This window comes from Eschscholzia californica, unplaced genomic scaffold (assembly GCF_041429995.1).
Source record: "Eschscholzia californica isolate CP2 unplaced genomic scaffold, dmEscCali1.0.p SCAF_3, whole genome shotgun sequence".
In the NCBI taxonomy this organism is placed as follows: domain Eukaryota; kingdom Viridiplantae; phylum Streptophyta; class Magnoliopsida; order Ranunculales; family Papaveraceae; genus Eschscholzia; species Eschscholzia californica.
The window spans coordinates 54,127,640-54,148,739 of record NW_028238420.1 but is presented as its reverse complement, the minus strand read 5'-3'; the positions used below and the strand labels follow the sequence as shown (position 1 = coordinate 54,148,739).

Sequence of the window (21,100 nt, the reverse complement as noted above, 5' to 3'; positions counted from 1 at the left end):
TAGCTATAGCATCCTTATATAATTTGGAAATTCACCAAATGGATGTAAAAACAGCCTTCTTAAACGGAAATCTCGATGAAGAGATCTATATGAAACAACCTGAAGGGTTTGTGGTTCCTGGACAAGAAAAGAAGGTGTGTAGACTAGTAAAATCATTGTATTGTCTTAAACAAGCTCCTAAACAATGGCACTTGAAATTTGATAATACTTTACTATCAAATGGATTCAAAATTAATGAATGAGACAAATGTGTCTACACTAAGAGCATTACAAAAGGATGTGTCATATTATGTTTGTATGTAGATGATATGTTAATTATTGGAAATAATTTAGATGTCATTAATACAACTAAAAAAATGCTTTCCAAGAACTTTGATATGAAAGATTTGGGAAAAGCTGAAGTCATTCTTGGCATAAAACTTACCAAAACAGCTGAAGGGATTGGTTTGTCCCAATCTCACTACGTTGAGAAGATTTTGGAAAAGTTTAGTAAAAATGACGACAAGATAGCAAGGACTCCATTAGATCCAAGTATTCATCTTAAGAAGAATATTACTAAAACCAGAGTCAGACAATTAGAGTACTCAAGGATTATAGGCAGCCTTATGTATCTCATGAATTGTACTCGACCAGACTTAGCTCTCTCAGTTAGCAAATTGAGTAGATTCACAAGTAATCCAGATGAGACACATTGGGTTGCGATAACCAGACTATTACGGTATCTACGACATACAAAGGAGTATAGTATCCAGAAGTACTTGAAGGATATTGTGATGCAAACTGGATATCAGATACCGATGATACAAAGTCAACTAGTGGCTACGTCTTCACACTTGGAGGAGCTGCCATCTCTTGGAAATCTTCTAAGCAAACTTGCATTGCTAGATCAATAATGGATTCAGAGTTCAGTGCATTGGATAAAGCTGCAGAAGAAGCTGAATGGCTAAGACAATTTTTAGAAGATATACCGGTATGGCCTAAGCCGGTTCCTGCAATCAATATACATTGTGATAATCAAGCTGCGATTGCACAAGCACATAGTAAGATGTATAACGGTAAGTCACGACACATTCGTCGACGACATAACACCGTAAAGCAATTACTCACTGAGGGAGTCATAATAATTGACTATGTGAAATCGAAAGATAACTTAGCCGATCCTTTTACTAAAGGGTTATCTAGAGATCTTGTAATTGCTGCATCAAGAGGAATGGGACTGCTGCCTAAAGAAAATGAGTAAAGGCATGATGAAACCCTACCTAGAAGACTGGAGATCCCACGATCTAGGTTCAAAGGGAAACTGAAATTATATCCTGACTCGAAAGTGACACTTAAAGAGAGCATATCTCTTTCCCATTCCTAGGATGATATTAGTGTCGCCTGCATTAAAGAGGCTAAGCTTGAAAGCTTTTAATATTTCCGAAAAGACTTGGAATAAATTAAATTCTAAAGTAAAGGTATAGCAGGATACCTAAGTAGGAAAACCTATATGTGTGAGAACTGTGGCCGGTTCTATGAGAATGTCGTTTTAGGCTGAATTTTCTAATAACACACAAGAATCCGGGATCGTTCATGGCCGAAAAGAACAAAACCGAGAACTTACGTAAGTAAGAAACTAGCTGTGTGATAGCTATGTTGGTTTACAATAACCAGGACTCAGTTCAAGACTTAAAGTTCACTGTTGTCCTTGTAAACCATGTAGTTATTCACTAGGAAAGGTTCAAAGCCAAAAGCCACCTCTTCTGATGCAGCGAAATTTCGGATATGAACTTCTGTCTGTCTACATTAGTGTTTAAGTAGTGTCAGTCAGTTTGCATTGAATTTTTGGTAAAATCATGATAATCATTCATGTGGGGGATTGTAGAAACCGGATCTGTTTTCTGTCAGTTTGGGCAACCAAACGTTGTCCAAATCAAGATCAGGATGGACCATTGGATTCATCTCATCGAGCTCTTGAATTTAGACATAAAGTTTGTCAGAATCCGATTTCATATGAATGAGTTATCATTGATTTATTTTGGGAAAATATAGGGATAACTACAACGTGTAGTTTTATTATTAGTACCGTATTGGAAAAATAAGGAAAGTTCTACTTCCTTATATAGACTTTTCCTTATGTTACTAATAATAGATTGGTTGGGATGATGGGATGGTTGGCGTGGTTTGCACCACGCAAACCACGCATCACGCACGCGCACGCGCGGCGTGGGCGAATGGGCGTTTAGGGCGCTTTAGAGGCGCCCGTACGCATCGTCGCGAGGAGCGATTGGAGCCTTGGATTTTACGATCATAAATATGATCTGACGGTCAGGATATTTGGCGCTCTTAAGATAGATCCGTTGATGATCTAACGGTGGGCGTTCAATGCGCGAGATCTTAATATATCCGTTAAGATCTGACGGTCAACATGGCACCCGAAAACCAACAGTCAAATATGACTGTTGGGAAGCATCCACTCACTATTGGCACCCATACGAAGTGGTGTCAATACCCCTATAAATACCATGAGAATTCAGCAAACAAATAATTAGTTTTTTGCATTTCTGAGCATTCATTTTCAAGCATTAGAGTTTAAGGATCGTTGTTCAGAAGTTCATATTACTTACCAAGTTCGTCAGACTATCATAACTAAGAGATACCATCTTTACTTTGATAGGTAATCCGTTTTATCCTGGGAGACATACACCATTACTGTTGGTACTGATATACAAGGTGTAAATTGTCTTAAGGACAGAGGTATCCTCGACTCGGATATTTTACATTTGACTTTTTTTTTTTTTTTTTTTATAATCACTCTTTTTATCTTAATTGTTAGAAGATAACTCTTTCTCTGATTTAAGAAATAGAAAGACAAACAAAAGTGGGTGTACTCTGTTTTGTTAAAAACCAGAAAGATTAAGAACTATTCTCTGAAAAGAGAACCAAGGAGACAACACTATATTCCACCCTCGATACGTCATCTTTGAGATCTTAATTGAGTTTTGCATTAGAGATGATTTTTTACAAAAAACTCAAAAAAAATCCAATGTGGAACTTCGAGTTTCTAAGATTGAGTTTTGCATGGGAGATGATCTAAGCTACCTTATCCTACATTTTCAATGCACAACCTTCGCAAGTTGGAGATTTTTTCACTTGACTCTCGATAAGAGCATCTTCAGTGCAAAACTCAAAAAAATCTCCATTCATCATACGTGTCAAGTTCCAATTGAGATTGTCACTCCTACGTGGAGTTAACAGAGATCTTCAAAAAAATTTTGTCTCCAATGCAAAACTCTAAAGTTATCTTATTTACTTATGTGGCATAGTTATTTTTGTAAATAAATAATTAGTTATTTTAGAAAATATAGAAGATTTGATTTCTATTGGTTGAAAATCAAATATAGATGAGTTGGACAATTAGAGATATCTCAAGAGGACACTCTAGAAATAGAGTGTCCTATTGAGATATCTCTATTCTACTCTCGACACGTCATCTTAGAGATCCAAATAGAGTGTTGCATTGGAGATGATGTTTAAGAAAAAACTCTAAAAATCCTAGGTGGCCGGAATTTCTAAGATTGAGTGTTGCATTGGAGATGCTCTTAGGTGGCAAAAATAGAGATCCTCAATTTTTCTATGTCTCCAATCTAAGAGCATCTCCAATGCAAAACTAAAAAAAAAACTCTAATAGGCTTATGTGTCAAGTCTCAATAGAGATTTTCTTTCCTATATGGCTAAATTGAATGTCTCTAATTAAAGTCCTTCTCCAATGCAACACTCAAAAAAAGTCTAATAGTTACACATGTCACACATACATTTAATAGGAAAAAAAATGGTTGAGAAAGAAAGACTTTCTATTGGTCCAAAATATAAATTTGATGACTATGACACTTAAGACTCTCAAAAGAGATCTCAAAAATAGAGTTTGCAATTGAGACATCTCAAAATTTAATGCTTCCACATCATCTTAAGATCTCAATTGAGTTTTGCATTGGAGAGGTTTTTTTCTATAAAAAACTCTAAAGTCCTATGTGACACTTAGGATTTTAAGATTGAGTCTTGCATTGGAGGTTTTTTGTAAATAAATAATTAGTTATTTAGAAAATATATAAGACTTGATTTCTATTGGTTGAAAATCAAATATTGATGAGTTAGATAATTAGAGATATCTCAAGATGATACTCTCAAAATAGAGTATCCTTTTGAGATATCTCTATTCCACCCTCGACACGTCATCTTGGAACTCCAAATAGAGTGTTGCATTGGAGAGAGTTTTTAAAAAAACATTCTAAAAATCATATGTGGAAATTAGAGTTTCTAAGATTGAGTGTTGCATTGGAGTCTGGAGATGCTCTAAGACCCAGCCTGCTAAATCCAAGGTTCACCGGCATAATCAACACAAGATCAATCATTGTTCTCGTGCTAACAAGGTAAGCTGTCACGTAAAGATTTATTTTTCTCGGTCAAAAGGAAATAAAAAAATCCGAAACATGTTACTAAGCTTTGTTTACTTCATGTCCTTGTTCTCATCCATCTCTCCTTGTCCACATTTCTTCGATTGCACTTTCTAAGCGTATAATGGATTTGATCCTTATGAAATTTATTTTACTTCACCTTGAATGAAGCGGAGTAATGTGAAGACCGACCCAGATTATCGGGCTTCGTAAATTTTTTTTAGGAGAGTAGGGCAATGAGGGTATTTTGTTGTTAAAGACAATGTATTTTGCAAGTTTGACTTGGTCAATTTTTTTATGACCAAGTTTGGTTAAAGACAATTCTGCATTTGAGAGTTGCTTTCACCTACCCGACAGAAATTCGCCGACGGGCAATCTCCCACCGACGACCTTAATTAATTTTTTTTTCCCAAACTAGACGAAAGGAGACGAGATCTCGTCTGGTTTTGTTTCCAAACCAGATCATAAACATCAATAATTAATAACAGTAAGATCTATGATCCGAAATCAATTCAAAATCAATTCAAAATCAAAGAGCTTTATGAAATTTCTATAATCAAAATTATTGAAGGAAATATACAAATCTACCAACTTAACCCATTACTTCATATAACCTAAAGAAGACAGGAATAAAACTAACAAAAATATGGGTTAATTCTCAAATAACCCCTAACTTTGTGACCAGCTTCCTGCCTAGCCCCTAACTTTATCAAATATTCCCATATAGTCCCTTTTTTCAGTAACCGTTAGCACACCGTTAACTAGTCATCACCTTCTCTCTCTGCCACATCATCTTCTCGCCACCTCATCGTCTTCACCGGAGAGGGTCGCCGATAGGTAAATTTTCCGGCTAGTGGTGCTCAAAAGGCCGGGCCGGCCTAAAATAGAACGGTCCAGGCCGGGTTGCGGGCCGGGCCCAAGCAACTCGGGCTGGAATAGCCCCGGGCCGGGCCAGTCCCGGGTTGGCTAAACCTATGGCCCAGCCCGGGACCGTGACTTGACCCAGGCCAGGCCTATCCGGGCCGGGCCGGGCCAAATCCGGGTTTGGCCAGGCTAATCTGTGTTTTTTTTTTTTTTTCCTGTTTTTTAATATGAAACTCAATTAAAACTTAACTAATCCTAAAAGTAAATTAAAAAGTAATATTACAAATATAAAACTATTTGTAATAGAACTTACTTAAAAGAAAATAAAACTTATCACGTAGTATTAAAGTAATGACTATTTACCTAAAAAAATCGAACTTACCTAAAGTAAATTAAAACAAAATGGAACTTACTTAAAAAAATTTATAGTATTTACTAAAAATTTCTTCTCTTACTCGAAATTTTTTTTTTTTTCTAAAACTTACGCAACAATGGTTTAATGAAACTTACCTATATTCTTTTTATATTCTCTAACTTAAAAAGGAAAAGATTTTCTAAACTTACATAAGGATATGAATCCTTAACATAAATATAAATATTTCTTTCTAACTCAACAACTTACCTAAATTTATTTTTAGATAAGATTTTTTAAAGCTTACCAAAAATTTCTTCTCCAACTTAAGTTTGTTATATTTTCTAAATAGGATATAAATGATTAGGAGGAATATAAATATTTAAAGAAAGAAAAAGGAAAAAAAAACAAGTTGCCGGACTCAATCCGGGTTTTTCCGGGCCGGGCCGGGCCTAGCCCGTCGGTCCCAAAATAGAGGCCCAGCCCGGGCCCGGGACAGAACCCGGGTTGGTTGTAGTCTTGTAGACCAACTGTTTGATGAAATTCCTCTTACTCTCTTATAAGTTATAAATCTTAGTTAAATTTAAATTTAGTTCATTAGTTGGTGTCCATTGTCCAATTGTCCATTGACATCTTTTTATTGATTCATATTTTATTTGATTCTTGATTGACAATTGTTGATGTATGATTCATGTTTTGTTGACATTTTTTATTGATTCATATTTCATTTGATTGTTGATTGACAGTTGGTTTTCCTCTTAGGACTAGTGATAGGATATTACTTAACTAGGTTTAAATTAGCTAGCTAGCAGCTCCAAATAGGCAAATATCGAGGAAAATTTTCATGAGGAAGTTGATGAACTTCAAATTGATAGAAGAAAAAAACTTACCGTCAAGTACATATTCTATGGCACTTAATGGGGGTAGCAGAGTTCAAAACTACTCTAACTTTAGTTCCGGACTTTTAATCTAAAATACAATATGAAAGACAAATAATGGTGGTGATAGTGGTGGACGAGTTCAAGAAAGATTCAGAAAAACATTAAAAGTTGCCAGAAATGGTTGTTTGTCGACGACTATTACCAGAGTAGAGAAAAAATATTAGTGGAGTTGGGAAAATAGAAAATAAATTGGCAACTAAAGTTGACCATGACAAAGTCAAATATCCTTGTTTCCCCAAAGTGGTGGCCAAAAGAAAAAAAATGATTTTATACTGTGATCCCCAAAACTAATTCTTACCTCCCATACCAGGAGGCTTGATATATACATAGAGAGAGATAGCCAGATAGAGAGATTGGAGAAGACGATAATGGAGTTTGGTGAGTGCTTGCATTTCGTTTGCTCAGTACAGTTCTGGAGAATGGGTGTCATGTGGACACTATCTCTAATTTACTCTTACTTCCAGTTATGGTTGGACACAATTGTCTACCGTAGTTCCAAATCCTACCCTCGTTCTGCTCCATCTACTCAACTACCCATCTCTGTTGTCACTGGGGTAATCTCTTCCACCCTCACCTCTCTCTCTCTCTCTCTCTCTCTCTCCCCCTTCATTTTGACTGTAATGGTTTTCTATTATGGCAGGCCACATCTGGTTTAGGTGCAGCAGCCGCACTCTCTCTCTCCTTTGAGGGATTTTACGTCGTTCTAGGTATTCCTTTAACCCAAGTCATTTTTTTTCTCAGTTTTGAAGATTGAAATTGTACATTAAAATAGATGAAATCCAATTTCACAAATTAGGCTGATTGGATGTTTATTTTGATAGGAATGCAGAAAAATTTTAGACCTTGCTTGAACTTATAGAAGATACATAGTAGTTGTGGATTTGTTAGTTTAAACCCTAGAAAATGATACAGTTTAGTTTGTTGTCATGTGATAAAATATGTTTTAAAGGCAGTTAGATGTGTACGCCTTCAGACATGCGCCTCTACACGCAGAAACAAAATATACAAGCATTGACTAAGTTTATGCAACATAAGAAGTAACAACATTTATATTTCTCGTTAGTCAAACACTTAAACCTTCATATTAATTCGCAAAGTGAAAAAGACTACACTATGTTTTCATTTATATAAATGTGGTATCCCTTCTTTCGGAAAGATCTAGTGTATGCCTTTTACGCATCAATACGTAAGTGTCAAGATGGCACTTTGCCTTTTTGGAGCGAAGTGGGAAGACAAATTTTTATCATTAGGCGAAATTCGTTGTCAAAATGGTCATTTGAACATAAAGATGATTAATGAACTTTGCAGAAAAAAATTAAGTAGATAGTCATAGTTCGTAAGTATTTTGAAAAGGAAATCACTTACTATTTACTAAAAGAACTATCTGAATGTGCAAACATTTCTTAGTATTTATGGTGGTGGAGTCAAAAGGTTGTAGTGAGGGATGTGATTTTGCTATTGGTACACCCTATCTTCTTCACATAGTACCTATTCGAATTGTCAAAATCCACCATCCATACTAATCGTCTAACCAATCTTCGAATTACGTAAGTTGGTATTTTTTCTTTTTTACTTCATGACCGATGAGATGATCGATTTGTAATTTGTATGTATGAAGTCGCTCCCATGTCTAGAAGCAGTTCCTGTCACTGCACTTAGAATTTCTGCACATGGGATGCCTGGTAAAGTTCTGGTAGTGATTTGGTTTCACCTAGAGGTTATTAGCAGGAATTAAAATTATCTTTTGTTTCGATTAGTCAAAGATATGATCTATGCTTGAGTAAATGATAATGTGCGAGAATATGTCAATCTTCTGCTACGATGTACCCTCAACTTAGAATCTCTTGAAATTGCAAAATCGCCAGTTAATATATATCTGTTTTAATGTAATGATGTGTGTATATATATATATACTAGGTGTCCACCGCGCCCTACGGGCGCGGTAGATCCCTTTTGGCTACGCCGTTATGAGTGCACAAAGATGAGTTGGATCATTTAGTGCACATACATGTCGCAGTGGAATCTATCTTAGTGGTATGTTTATATCAGGAGCATGTGTATACACCTAGACGTGTATATACCTCAATATTTATTTCTACAACATCCAACATTAAACAGGACTTGTAATTCGCATCTTCTATGCGAATCACATGTCACTGTATGATCCTAGATGGTGTAGAACTGAATATTGCGGTATATACACGTCTAGGTGTATACACATGCTCCTGATATAAACATACCACTAAGATAGATTCCACTGCGACATGTATGTGCACTAAATGATCCAACTCATCTTTGTGCACTCATAACGGCGTAGCCAAAAGGGATCTACCGCGCCCGTAGGGCGCGGTGGACACCTAGTTGTTAAAAGAAGGGATAACCAGCTCATTAAAATTACGAAAAAATATATTATAATTTAAAAAATGTACAGTTAGTAAATCTTTATGAATTTAAAAAGTTTTATAAGCTCATAAGATACCATCTAAACTTCAAGAATATTACAACAAAGAGAAAAGCACAAATATTTAAGGCGAAGACGATGATGCGTAACTAAAAACCTCAATTTTGGACAAAACTATCAGTCTACATTCATTAATTTATCATTCTCCTAAAAAATATAAATAATCAAACAACAATTCTCTTAAATCTCTAAGTACAAAATTGATAGAGAATTAAAGCCATGTATATTTAAACCCAAAGAAATGAGGCAATTGCTTTGAACCAAAACAATAACCATATGAAGATTAAGACCCAACAATTATTATAAACATGACTGTAATATCTCCAGAGAGCTAAATGGAGATTTCTTAAACTAACAAAACATTAATAAAAATATATAGAAAAGTACATTGTTCTTTCTAGAGAACTAATGGTTTTGTTAAAGTGTTGTTGCCTTTATCTCTCAAACACCTCCTCTTCACGACCATCTTATGATAGCCCCCCTATGACAGTTGTTGTAGTAGATCTTGAACATGTATTGATAACAAATTTTCCCTGGTTATTTGCAAACTGAATGACCTAAATCAACAAACAAATAAAAGGAGAAGGATAAGAACTCGGTGATATCTCTTAACCACTTAAGAGAGAAAGAGATGAAAAAATAAGAAAGAACTCAGAATAAAAATTAGCAAAAGTATCAAGATACATTAAGAAGAGTACAATTAAAAACATATTCATGTTGAAGCACAAAGAGAAGAATTAAAAGATAAGAAGAATTAGAAACTTCAGTTGGTTGGGTTGAAGAGAATATAATAACACATGGGTATCAAGCAATTAAGATTTCTAGAAACATTACAACCATTATACCATGTCCTGCAAAGTCATCTTTCCCACCCAAATTTCTCATCCTTCCCCACCATGATATTGGTTTGGTTGGCCTGCAAAAGTCAAACCCCACACAGAGAATTCAAATCCTAATACTGTAAAATCAACGAAAGGAGTATAAGGATCAGATCAAGTTTGAAATTCACCAAACATTATAAAGAGTGAAGGAAATTTAAAAACAACATAGAGATTACAAACATGGTTGTGATAGTCATGAAGAATGAAGACATTACTAAGAGAGGAAGAAATCCTGTGGGCCATTTCTTCAAACACCTGAAACACTGGTTTCAAATCGAACGGTCATAAGAGGGGAGAAAGAGATAGAAGAAGAGAGAGCAAATCAGTTTTAAATTAAAGAGAAGATAAAGCAACCTGAATTTCGAGAAATGGGTCTTTTGAAAGAGATGAATTTTGAATTTAGTAGTGGGAGAGAAACTTTGGGAGAGAAATTAGGGAGGAATTTTTGCAATGTCAATAATAGCCCAAGTGCTAAACTTTTAGAAGTTAATATAATTGTTATTTGTAAATGAAAATGAGGGTATAAAAGTAAGAAAGATAGTTAGGAAGTTAGAAAATGAAACTGATCCTTTGAGTGAGAGTGATTTCAGACGTGAGAAAAACTGAATTTGAGCACGGTTAGTGTTTAAAAACTCTGGATGAATCTTAACCTTCAGATTAGTTAACTCCATATTATAATCTAACGAACGTGAATATCCAAGAGATAAATCGACGGTCAAGCTCAAAAAACACCATTGTGCTTTATATAATAGATATATATATATATATATATATATATATATATATATATATATATTGGATCACAAGTCTTCTATCACGATTGTAGCTATTTAACATAAGTTCATCGTCATACTTGCAGCTGGACGTAGTTATGAGGAACTTGATAAGGTAATTTGAATGTTTACGATATTATCATTAGTGAATCCTTCATTGATTAATTTGATGTGGTATCTTTTCCCTGGGTACTAAACAGACAGTCCGAGAGATCAAGAATCGGAATCCAGATGCTCATCTCAAAGCATTTCAAGTTGACTTATCATCCTTTGAGTCAATGCTGCTATTCAAAAGATCCCTGCAACAGTGGCTTTCGGATTCAAATATGCATTTCTCTATCCAACTTCTTGTGAACAATGCTGGGATATTGGCAACAACACAACGATTCACAGTCGAAGGCTTTGACCAGTAACCATTTCATATCTTGGAACAAAAATAGGTTTACATGCATTTATCCTTCCCTCGATATTCTAATAAATCTTTCTCTTCACTCTGCCTTTTCTTGCAATTACGTGTTAGTGAAATTCTTTACATGCGTAGGAATGTGTTACAGAAGTACTTGGTGGTTGATGAAACCTCGCCGCAAGTACGTTAGTTTGGACAACTCGTGATTTTTATCACCAACTCTTTAAAAATAGCGCTAACTGGATATTTAAAAAATGCTTTCCTGAACAAGCAACATTTCGGTGCATAATAAAAATCTCCAATTTCTTTGGATAATTAGAGAAACCATGACATGCCATTTTCGAAGCGGTACTTAAAAGGAATTTGGACTTATAGACTGAGAAAATTTGTTTCAAATTTTAAATTAAAAATTTATTTAATTTAATATTTATAGTAATTACTGAGACGGATAATTGAAAAACATTTTTGGGATATTTTAATTTGTATCTCCTTGCATTCTTCCAGTAATTTGAATTTCATCTATGTTCTTTGTGATTGTTGGGAGGCATCTATCTGTTTATCTGTGGATTACAGTAGGTTTCTTAGTTTCGTTCTTGTTTCTTCCGAGACTTTAGCCTACTCTGTTTTAAGTAAAAAATCATTACTCATATTAAGTACTTAAAAGTTAGAACCATGGTTCATGTGCTAATAACTCACTCCTTGTCCCAGGATGATTGCAACAAATTACATCGGTGCATTTTGTCTGACCAATCTTCTCTTACCACTACTGAAAAGCAGTCGCACTACCCCTCGCGTAGTAAATGTTACATCCTTTACCCATCGATGTGGTATGTTTCTAATTGGCACAACTACATGAAACGTAGGTTTAGTGTTGAAATTATGTTACTATTGTTAAATTGCTTACCCATAGCTTTAAACTACAGCTTTTATGTTGAGCTATCTGTCAATTTTTATTCATTTTCTTTTGCGTGACCATATTGATTAACTAATTCAAGTAAATATTGGTTGAAACTCCCTATCAAATTATCTTTTTTTTCGCCCCAACTCCCTTTGTCGCACGAGGAAGATTTGCAACAAATTTCCAATTTATGTTGTTTGCACGAGCTTGCATAGGCACAGGCCGAAACAAAAATGGCATGTCGTTTTTTTCTATGACCAACTCAAATTTGTGGTTTCAGCCTAATTTCCTGTATTTCCAACGTAATATTCAATTGCATTATTTTGTCCATGCAGTACCTAATATACAGGTTGATAAAGAGACATTGCTAGGGAACCACTCGGTGTCAAAACAGTACCCTTATGCTCAAGTTTATGAATACACCAAAAGTAAGTAAAGTTGGAAACGAGTAAGCTTAAAGATCCGTTTATATATTGTAGTACCTTTTTGTTCTAATTGGCACATGTAAAACCTATCACAGTTCTACTACTGCTGTTGTCTTACGAGCTTCATCGAAAATTTTGCTCGGGTGATGAATCACGTAGGATCTCTGTCATGTACGTAGCTACACTGTCTCTGGTTTATGTTTTTTTGATGTTATTCAGATTTGATAAAATTGTTATAAATGCTCCATTGAACAAGAATTCTACGATACTTCACAATTTTTTGGTGCAAACATATATAACGTGTATGCTCGTTATTCATTTGCTCTTGCTGTGCTGAATACTTGTTCGAAACAATAGGGTACTCACATAGTCACAATTGCATAAAATGTTGGAGTTTGTATGTTCAAATTGTGTCCTAAGCATTATCAATACCAATAGTTCTACCAGTATCCTTGTTACATAGGTATCAACGTAATTTACCCTATCATGGAGTGTTATGTTGGTTAAAGACGGACGAGATTATATATGTTTGCACGAAGTTATTATTGTTCTTTATTGCAATTTCTTACCTCTAGATCAATCTCTGTTTAAGTACACAGAAAAAAGTTAAAAGAAGTGGTATTCCTGTGGTCTTAACACGGTCATGTACAATTACACATATGACATACATGTATAACAGTACAAGTATCATATTATACTCACTGAAGTATCTTTGAACTTTTCCAAGTTGAGTATTCATGCCAATTGATTCGGTAATTCTCCTTTTTTTGCAAGTTGGCATGCACCCGAGATTTTGAACCAAAACTCTATTTTCTGTTAAATTGTTTGAGGTATGAGAGTAGTTTTTCAGATTTTGACTACTCTCTCTTTGCTATTTAATTGCACAGGGCTGCAGATCCTGGGGTAGTGGAATCCAACATTATGCGAGAAGTTCCTTCACATATTTCCAATCTAGCTGTCATGGTCCTGCGGACTTTGGGTCTTTCACAATCTCCTGATAATGGGGTCGAATCTATTATTGATGCAGCTCTTTCCCCTCCAGTAAGTTTCACAAGCTTCTACTAGTTACTATTATATAAAGCTACATCTAAATGTGTTTCCTGCTATCTTGTTTAAAGGCCCGTCTGTTTAATCTTACTGTTTTTAGACATACTACTCATCCACCTAATAAGTTGAAAGACAATTATCTTTGTGTCAATATATTCGCATGTGAAGTCGCATGAAGTTAGACATACAAAAAAAACTTGCTAATATTTGGATCGAGTTGAATGACCTCTTCGGTTGGTTTCAGGAAGAATCTGGGCAATACTTCTTTGGAGGAAGAGGAAGGGTCATCAAATCCTCTGCACTTTCTTATGACACAAAACTTGCTGAAAAGCTCTGGAATACTTCTTCCCAACTGTTTCTTGAACTTCAGCTTGCATCGAAGGATTACCCGTCATAACCTCATATCCTTAATAACCTCTCGGTGCCTTGCCGTAGCCGACATCATATGGAGTGCCCCAATATTATCAGTAGCAATAAGCAACCAAGATATGTATTACTTCTTATCAGTGAAGATATTTAGTTTCTTAAAGGATATGAATTTGAATCCGAGTACAAAAGTACTGTATTACCAACTTTAATGTTCACTTTATGTCCCCACCGAGCCCTAAAAAGGCCTCTCTTCTCTTTTATTCTGATACAAGATTATAACAAAGTTTTATCAATTGGGTTAGGCAAAGTGCGTAGGTGGAAACAGATTTTGACCTAGAACATTAAGGCTGTGTTCGATTGCAAATGTACGATGTTTTGAAAGTTCTTTCCTAGATAAAATCTATTGCTTGACTTTTACGCGACAAACCATCCCTGATTCCTTCGCAACCATGATTGTGTGATCATCACCCCTGTAATATTTGTGTCCATATTTAATTGTTGAACTTTCCAGAGATAGACTCCGAACCCCAATGAGTTCTTTTGCAGGGGTGCATTCTTTAATAAATTCATTCAGTAATCAGTTTAACAAACCCCTAAGTTTGTTGTATCAGTATCGCCATTGTTGTCATAGACACCTCCATCGAACCCTGTCAACAAAGAATAGCAATAAAATAAATAACTTAACTGAAAAAAGGTGTTGTGCCTATTGCTTCAGATTTCGAAGCTAACCTATGAACTTCTAGATCTTCTTGTAGTTGGCACCCCTTTATGCGTAAAAAAAGACGCTGACTGTAATACCGTCAGGTGCCATTAGATGTTTTCTTTATATTTTCTCATAGCATATCAAATACAAAAAATTGAATTCTAATCGATACTTGGTTTTCCTTCCCCTTTTATCACCAAATATTTTCAAACACACCAAATGGACCCTCAACTGAAAATTAAATCTGATCCAAAAATAATTTTTTTTTTTGTTGAAAGATTAGACGAGTTGAGTCTAGATGACATGTTAATTGCTTTGTAAAGTTCCACCAAGGAACTGTCTAGGTTTTCGTACCAAGTTTAAAACGTTTTGCATAAATAGAGTAGCGTATGGTGGGGATGCGAGTCGTGCAGTCACGCCGGGCCACCACCACGTCGGAGGTTCATTTTCTAGATAAAGTGAGCCGGTATTACTTGTGATGTTGTTGTGTCACACACCCTTCTTCTCTCTGATTCTCTCTCTGATATTTGTGCACCTCGATAGACTGCGGTTCAAGGGCGGAGCCCAGGGGTGGCGACCCTTGGCTGCAGCAGGGTATGATTAAGTATAAGAGAAGTAGAATAACTATTATAACGTGGATCTTAATTTTTTTTTTTTTTTACATTTTTTTTGTGCGAAGTCAAGTTTAACCCTTTTATTTAATTGCATCCAAGTTATGTTTTAGTTATTTCTTATTCCAAATTACAATAATCTCATACATTATAAACTGCTAAGGTTAATTTTTCTTAATCTTTCTATGTTTGAAGTATTAATGCACTTTTACATATTCGGCAAAAAATGTTTTTCAAATACTACTTGTTAGTGCACATACGTTAGAAATGGAATTTTGTTTCTAAACAATTTCAGACTAGTCCGGGGTAACTTAATTCCAACTGGCTCCACCCTTGCTGCCGTTAAAATGTTAGCTTTGATATTGTGGTATAAAGGATCTTATTCAAATCCGACCGTCCAAATTCTCAGTCAAGCCAGTGAATAGATATGTTTTTAATATGTTTTGTCTAGCCTGTAAATAGTAAAAAATAATAAATTGTAACAAAGAAAAAAACGAGAAATTAGATAAGTTATTTGATAAAATTGTTCTAGTCTAGCAAATATAAGAGCATCTCAAATAGCAAAATAGTTCATTCATATCTTGCACTTAACATTAACATGGAGATGTGAACTTCAGACTGAAAATCAAATAGTGATTAGTCATTTTATTTGACAATTTCCAAATTTAGATTTGAAAAGTACAAAGCATAGATGCCCATTGTTCTTCTAAGAAAATAAAAAGCCGGTATTATTAGTTGGAGAAAAACTCTTAAGAGTTAAGCTCTTTAGAGGAAAAAAAAACTCCATTTCCTACGGGATTCAGACTCCATGCAGTTCTGCTAGTACGATAATACTTAATTCAGAGGAGAGATTTGCTTTCTAATAGACTCTTTATTACGTCTGTGGTCATCCAACTCAAAACCAGGTGACAATGAGTGCAGAGGACCTAGACATTATATTCTTGGTTGCTATTCTCAAACTCTGTTCAGGTACGTTACTGCAGTTTGCATCAACTCCGCCTGCCACAATGCATGACCTATATTTTGTGCACTTGCAGTGTCTTTCATCCTTCTTCTCATCCACCACTTTCTATTTCACAACATGTAATGTTGGAAAGTACTTGTACACCAGAGGAGGTATAAAGTGAATGCAATGTGCATATATGGGGTCGTGAAGGAGGCGGTGTCGAAGGTGCTGGTGAGTTGTTTTCAACCGCCGGTTCTGACCAAGATCGCGGAGGAGGCTCCGGTGGAGGGCGGGGCCTCGGTATACGGTATGAGACACAAGGGAGCCGTGGAGGACAATACTTCTGAATGTTCGGTACAGGTGACGACCTAAAATTTTGATCACGAGGAGGTGGTGGGTGAGATAGGAGTGATTTGTTGAACAGAACTGAATCAGGAGATGGAGATTCGTACTGATAAGGTTGTAATGTTTGTGATTTTCCTCCATAAACATAATGAGATGACGATGAAGATGAAAATGATTCAGATTTATATTGAGAGATTGGTCTGAGTGGTGGTGGTGGTGGTGGTGAATAATGAAAGCCATCAGCTTTAGCCTCTAATGGCAAACTCATAAAGATCAGTATAACTAAAAGTGTGGTTAAGGAGGCCATTTTGGCCCCCTTTCCTCCCCCCATTATCCCCATTCCTAATAACTATATCTACATACTGATCTTGGGTTACTAACATCTCATCACCTCTCTCTTTTTATAGCTAGATTGTATTAGTTGATCATGTGTTTAATTAATATTAACAACGAAGACTTCGATTAGGTCTTCTTTTTCTAGTCTTTCGTTACTTTCGATAATTTATTTACAATATAATTAAAGGTGAATAGATAAGTATAGAAGTAAACAAGTCTAAGTTGACATTGTTGTAATTTTTTTACTTGAACAAATTGGCTGGCTTTTAGATATTCATGTTACTCCAATTTTTTAGTAAAATAATTATAAGTTTACAGGATTATCTTACCCTCCCATGTTCCAGTACCAAGTAGACTCTTGGATAGTTCAACAAAAAAAAGTAGACTCTTAGATTCCACAAAACATAAATTTTCTTTTACTAGAACTCATTGTCATATTATCCAAATGTCTTTACGGTCGGTGCGGTCTGTATTAATTAGAATTTGTAAAGTAGATAAATGTTTAGAACGAAAATTGATTTTCAAGTAGATAGGACAAGCCTTATGTTGGGGCAGTATTAACATTTTGGTGGTCCGAAGCGAGTTATAATGATGTGGCTCCTTGCATAGTTTTCATGGTTTATACGAACTTACACAACTATTTGTTTAAGACACTTTTTAAGCTTAACCGAGATGATCTATTTTTAAATTTGAAAGTTTAGTAACTATATTCTTGCTCAACAAATTGTTACCGCGATTAAGTTATTTTCCAGAGGTTAGGTGCAATCCTCCTAATGAACGTATTAGGTGGTCAATCTGACGAGGATTTAATCGAAACTAAATCTAATACAAACTAATAAACAAGGGAATACTAGTTTATCATAAGTTTTAGGTTGATCTCGAGTAGTTTTTAAGTGATCTCTAAGTAGTGTTGAGTTTATTTGATGTGCAAATTCTAAATGGTCTCGGATTCATACATGCCCGGGAGATCTCGACCGGACAATCCAAAGGAAGAACACCCATAGATTGTTGGGTGCTTCTAAAGGCACCGGGCCAAAAGACTGTTAGCATCCATCTCTATTAGCACCAGACCCAACTGCTCATTTCTCTGTTAGCACCGTACAACTATGTAGCCACCGGTCAAAACCAACTTAACCCTAACCCTTCATCTGTTTATCACAAAATCAAACAAAATTTATCGGACGGATTGAACCAGCCCAAGCCCTAACGGATCAGCTGATCCGGGGCCTAAGATGCCCAAACGGATCAGCTGATCGGAAGTGTTATAATAGAGAGAAGATTCACTGAAGCAAGTAATATAAGTTGACACTGAAACCCCAGAAATTTCAGTAAAAAAGGAAATACCACTTTAGCTCTGTTCTCAATCAGAGATTATGAACCCAACATTAGCACCCATTTTACCCCCAAAACTCAATCACCTGAGCAACAAACACTCCCACCAAAATCCACTAAAACCCTAGTTGTTACAGAAGCAATCTCCATTGCAAACAAACACTTCCAATGATTCTAAGTTTCTAACCGGTCTTTTACTCTACCCTCGATCGATGATCTCGATGCTCTTCCTTGGGTACCTTGGTGAACTTTCCTTAGCTGGTGGACGCATAATAATTTGTTGGGAGATTTTATAGGCAATGTCCAAAGCTGTTAAAGGCAATATCGAGTTTGGTTAAAGACAATGCGTGTTTAAAAAGCAATGCCTCAACAAATGTTTGACCTAACAACCTCATCGTCCGACCACCAATCTGACTGTTTATTTATTCTTTCTTCATCTTTTTTTTTGTTCACATCTTTCTCTAATCGCCTGACGACAAGGTATTGTTAAATTGGATCTCCAACCTCAAGCCACACTTCACCCACATATCAATGATATTGTTGTTCACGTTGATAAGCTAATAAAAAGGTCAACAATTAAAGTTCAGAAAGTTCTCTTTCCATGTCTAAATATGCTTTGTTGTACTTATTAGTTTTCTAATATGCTTTTGTTAAACTTTTCTTTCATTTAATCTAGTTTGTATTTACAACAAATACGAATATGGTGTGTACCTCAAATACAATTTCTCTCTCCATGTTGTTCATTCTTTGGAGTTTAGTTTTCTAATAGATAGAGATGCGAGGGAACAAGAAGAAGGAAGATGAGGAGAAGAAGATGAAGGAGGAACGAAAAAGATGAAGGAAGATGAAGAAGGAAGAAGAGAGAAAAAAAAAGCAGCCCCTAAAAATAGCATTGCCTTTAACCAAAATTGGTCATTATGAATTGACTAAGTCAATTTTGCAAAATACATTGCCTTTAACAATAAAGGGTATTGCCTATAAAATTTCCCTAATTTGTTTGTGGGGGAATGTTATAATAAACAATTGTAAATTGTCTCAAAGTATCGATGTTACATTCAAACGATTATAGTGATATTTTCAACCGACACAACTATCGCTAACTTGTCAACTTCAATTTCATATTGATATTCTCAAAATCTAAAGATAATAAATTTGAAAGAGGTTGAGAAAGTTAATTCATTCATAGTAGGTATTAGACTTGGATAGCTTTAACCTAGTTTTACCATGTTTCACATATGTGATGGATAAAAAATCTATCACTTGCCATTAATAAAATATTCTCGAAGCACTAAAAATGCATAACTTTTAAAGTCTTTATCCTCCTCTAATATATTAATAAACGAGGGTACAACCCGTGTCCGTCGAGCACGGACAGTTCTATCAGATGCTTCACGTGAAGTTGGCTTTAAGATAAATTTCTTTTTTGAGTCAAAACCTTACTAAAACAAACAGTAATGTTACATCCGAACACCCCAAAGGAAATAATACATCAAGAAAGTAACCTATGGGATCTAAACGTAACAGAATTACCAGCTGAAGGTGTTAAATAATAAACTTTAAGCTTGAGGGGGGTAAACCGAAATGGCCAGAAGATGTGCGTCCTCATTCTGGAATCTCGGGCAATAACTAAGAGACAGCTGTTGTCTATTAGCCCTCCTTCTTAAACCGTCGATCTCTCTTATAAGTCTCCATGGCGGATCGATCTCATCCGTTGATATTAGGTCTATCAAGACCCTACAATCTCCTTCTAATATTAATCCTAGCAACCCTAAATCTTGAGCCAGCTCCATTCCACATTCTAGCCCCTTCATCTCAGCATGAAGAGCCGAACTAGGGTTCAACCTCCATTTTTTCGTTCCAATCACCGTCCCTTCATGGTTTCTGGCTAAGGCAACACATGACGCTAGATTTCCTCTATAAGATCCATCAAAGTTTACTTTGATTTTTCCCATCGGAGGAGGGATCCAGTTGATTATCTGCAAGAAAGGGTTAGTAGTTGAAGGAATATTTAGGTCTGTAACATACCTTAGGTTCTCTTTGGCCGACCACCAACATCTATTCAAATCAGCAATATCATTTCTAAAATGGCGATTGTTTCGAATCTTCCACCACTCCCACATAAGATACGTAAGCTTGAACCAGTTTTCTCTTCCATTATTTTTTTGTTCCAATAATTTATTCAGTGTTCTTACCGGATCTTCATGAATGTACTGTAGGTGTTGCAACCCTGCTATTTGAATAAGTTCCTTGTATTTCGAACATTTGGCAAAAAGATGAATCGAAGTTTCCTGTTCGTTTTCACTACACATTAGGCAGAGTTGAGGTATATGTTGAACTCTTCTTCCTATGTTGTTTAGGGTTGGTAAACCCTCATGTATTATTCTCCATATGAAGAGCTGTACTTTCGGATTCATCTCTGGTATATTCCAAAACCTTTTCCATTGAAAAGCTTGAACTTGAGTGGACAATATAGGGATATTCTTAATCTCAGTATAGTAGGATTTTGGGGAAATTTTGCCATTGTCTTTCGGACACCAAATGAGGGTGTCCCTTTGAACTCCATTACCAATCTCTGTATTTGTAATTGCATTTATGGACTCTGTTGTAAAATACCTTTGAATTAGCTCCATCTTCCATTGTCCTGTTTCCTGGTTTATTAAATCAGAGACCCAACAAATATTAGTAGGCATATTCATAACTAACATTGGGACATTGTCGATTAAATTGGGGACCCAAGGGTCCGCAAGAATGTTAATCGATCTACCATCACCTATTAGCCAAATAACATTCTTTCTCATTGTAAATTTAGAAGTATTGATAGCCTTCCAAAAAGGGGAGGACCTCTGATTAGCATTAGCTAACCAGAAGCTTGTTCCTTTAAGGTACTTAGCCTCTAATAACTTTACCCATATTGCTTGTGGAGATGTGAGAATTCTCCATGTTAATTTAGCTATCAATGATTGGTTAACTTCTCTGA

General features: G+C 35.7%; 1 protein-coding gene and 1 long non-coding RNA gene across 3 annotated transcripts; one reads left to right on the top strand and one right to left on the bottom strand.

Annotated features, from left to right (window-relative positions):
- The first annotated feature begins 6,156 nt into the window (after positions 1-6,156).
- LOC147551903 (uncharacterized) lies at positions 6,157-14,143 on the top strand. Its single transcript, XM_086670059.1, has 9 exons — positions 6,157-7,144; positions 7,231-7,297; positions 10,792-10,820; positions 10,906-11,114; positions 11,820-11,938; positions 12,345-12,437; positions 12,530-12,605; positions 13,322-13,475; positions 13,726-14,143. Exons 1-9 carry the CDS (start codon positions 6,959-6,961, stop codon positions 13,876-13,878), a joined length of 1,086 nt encoding a protein of 361 aa, XP_086526185.1. The 5' UTR covers positions 6,157-6,958; the 3' UTR covers positions 13,879-14,143.
- Positions 9,394-10,420, bottom strand: LOC147551904 (uncharacterized). 2 transcript variants are annotated; one of them, XR_015237914.1, is made up of 4 exons: positions 10,287-10,420; positions 10,113-10,195; positions 9,897-9,967; positions 9,394-9,608 (listed from the first exon to the last, which is right to left on the bottom strand). It is a non-coding gene; the product is annotated as an uncharacterized LOC147551904 (long non-coding RNA). The 2 variants fall into 2 exon arrangements; XR_015237913.1 differs by lacking the exon at positions 10,287-10,420 and having other exon boundaries at positions 10,113-10,269.
- Positions 14,144-21,100: the final 6,957 nt, after the last annotated feature.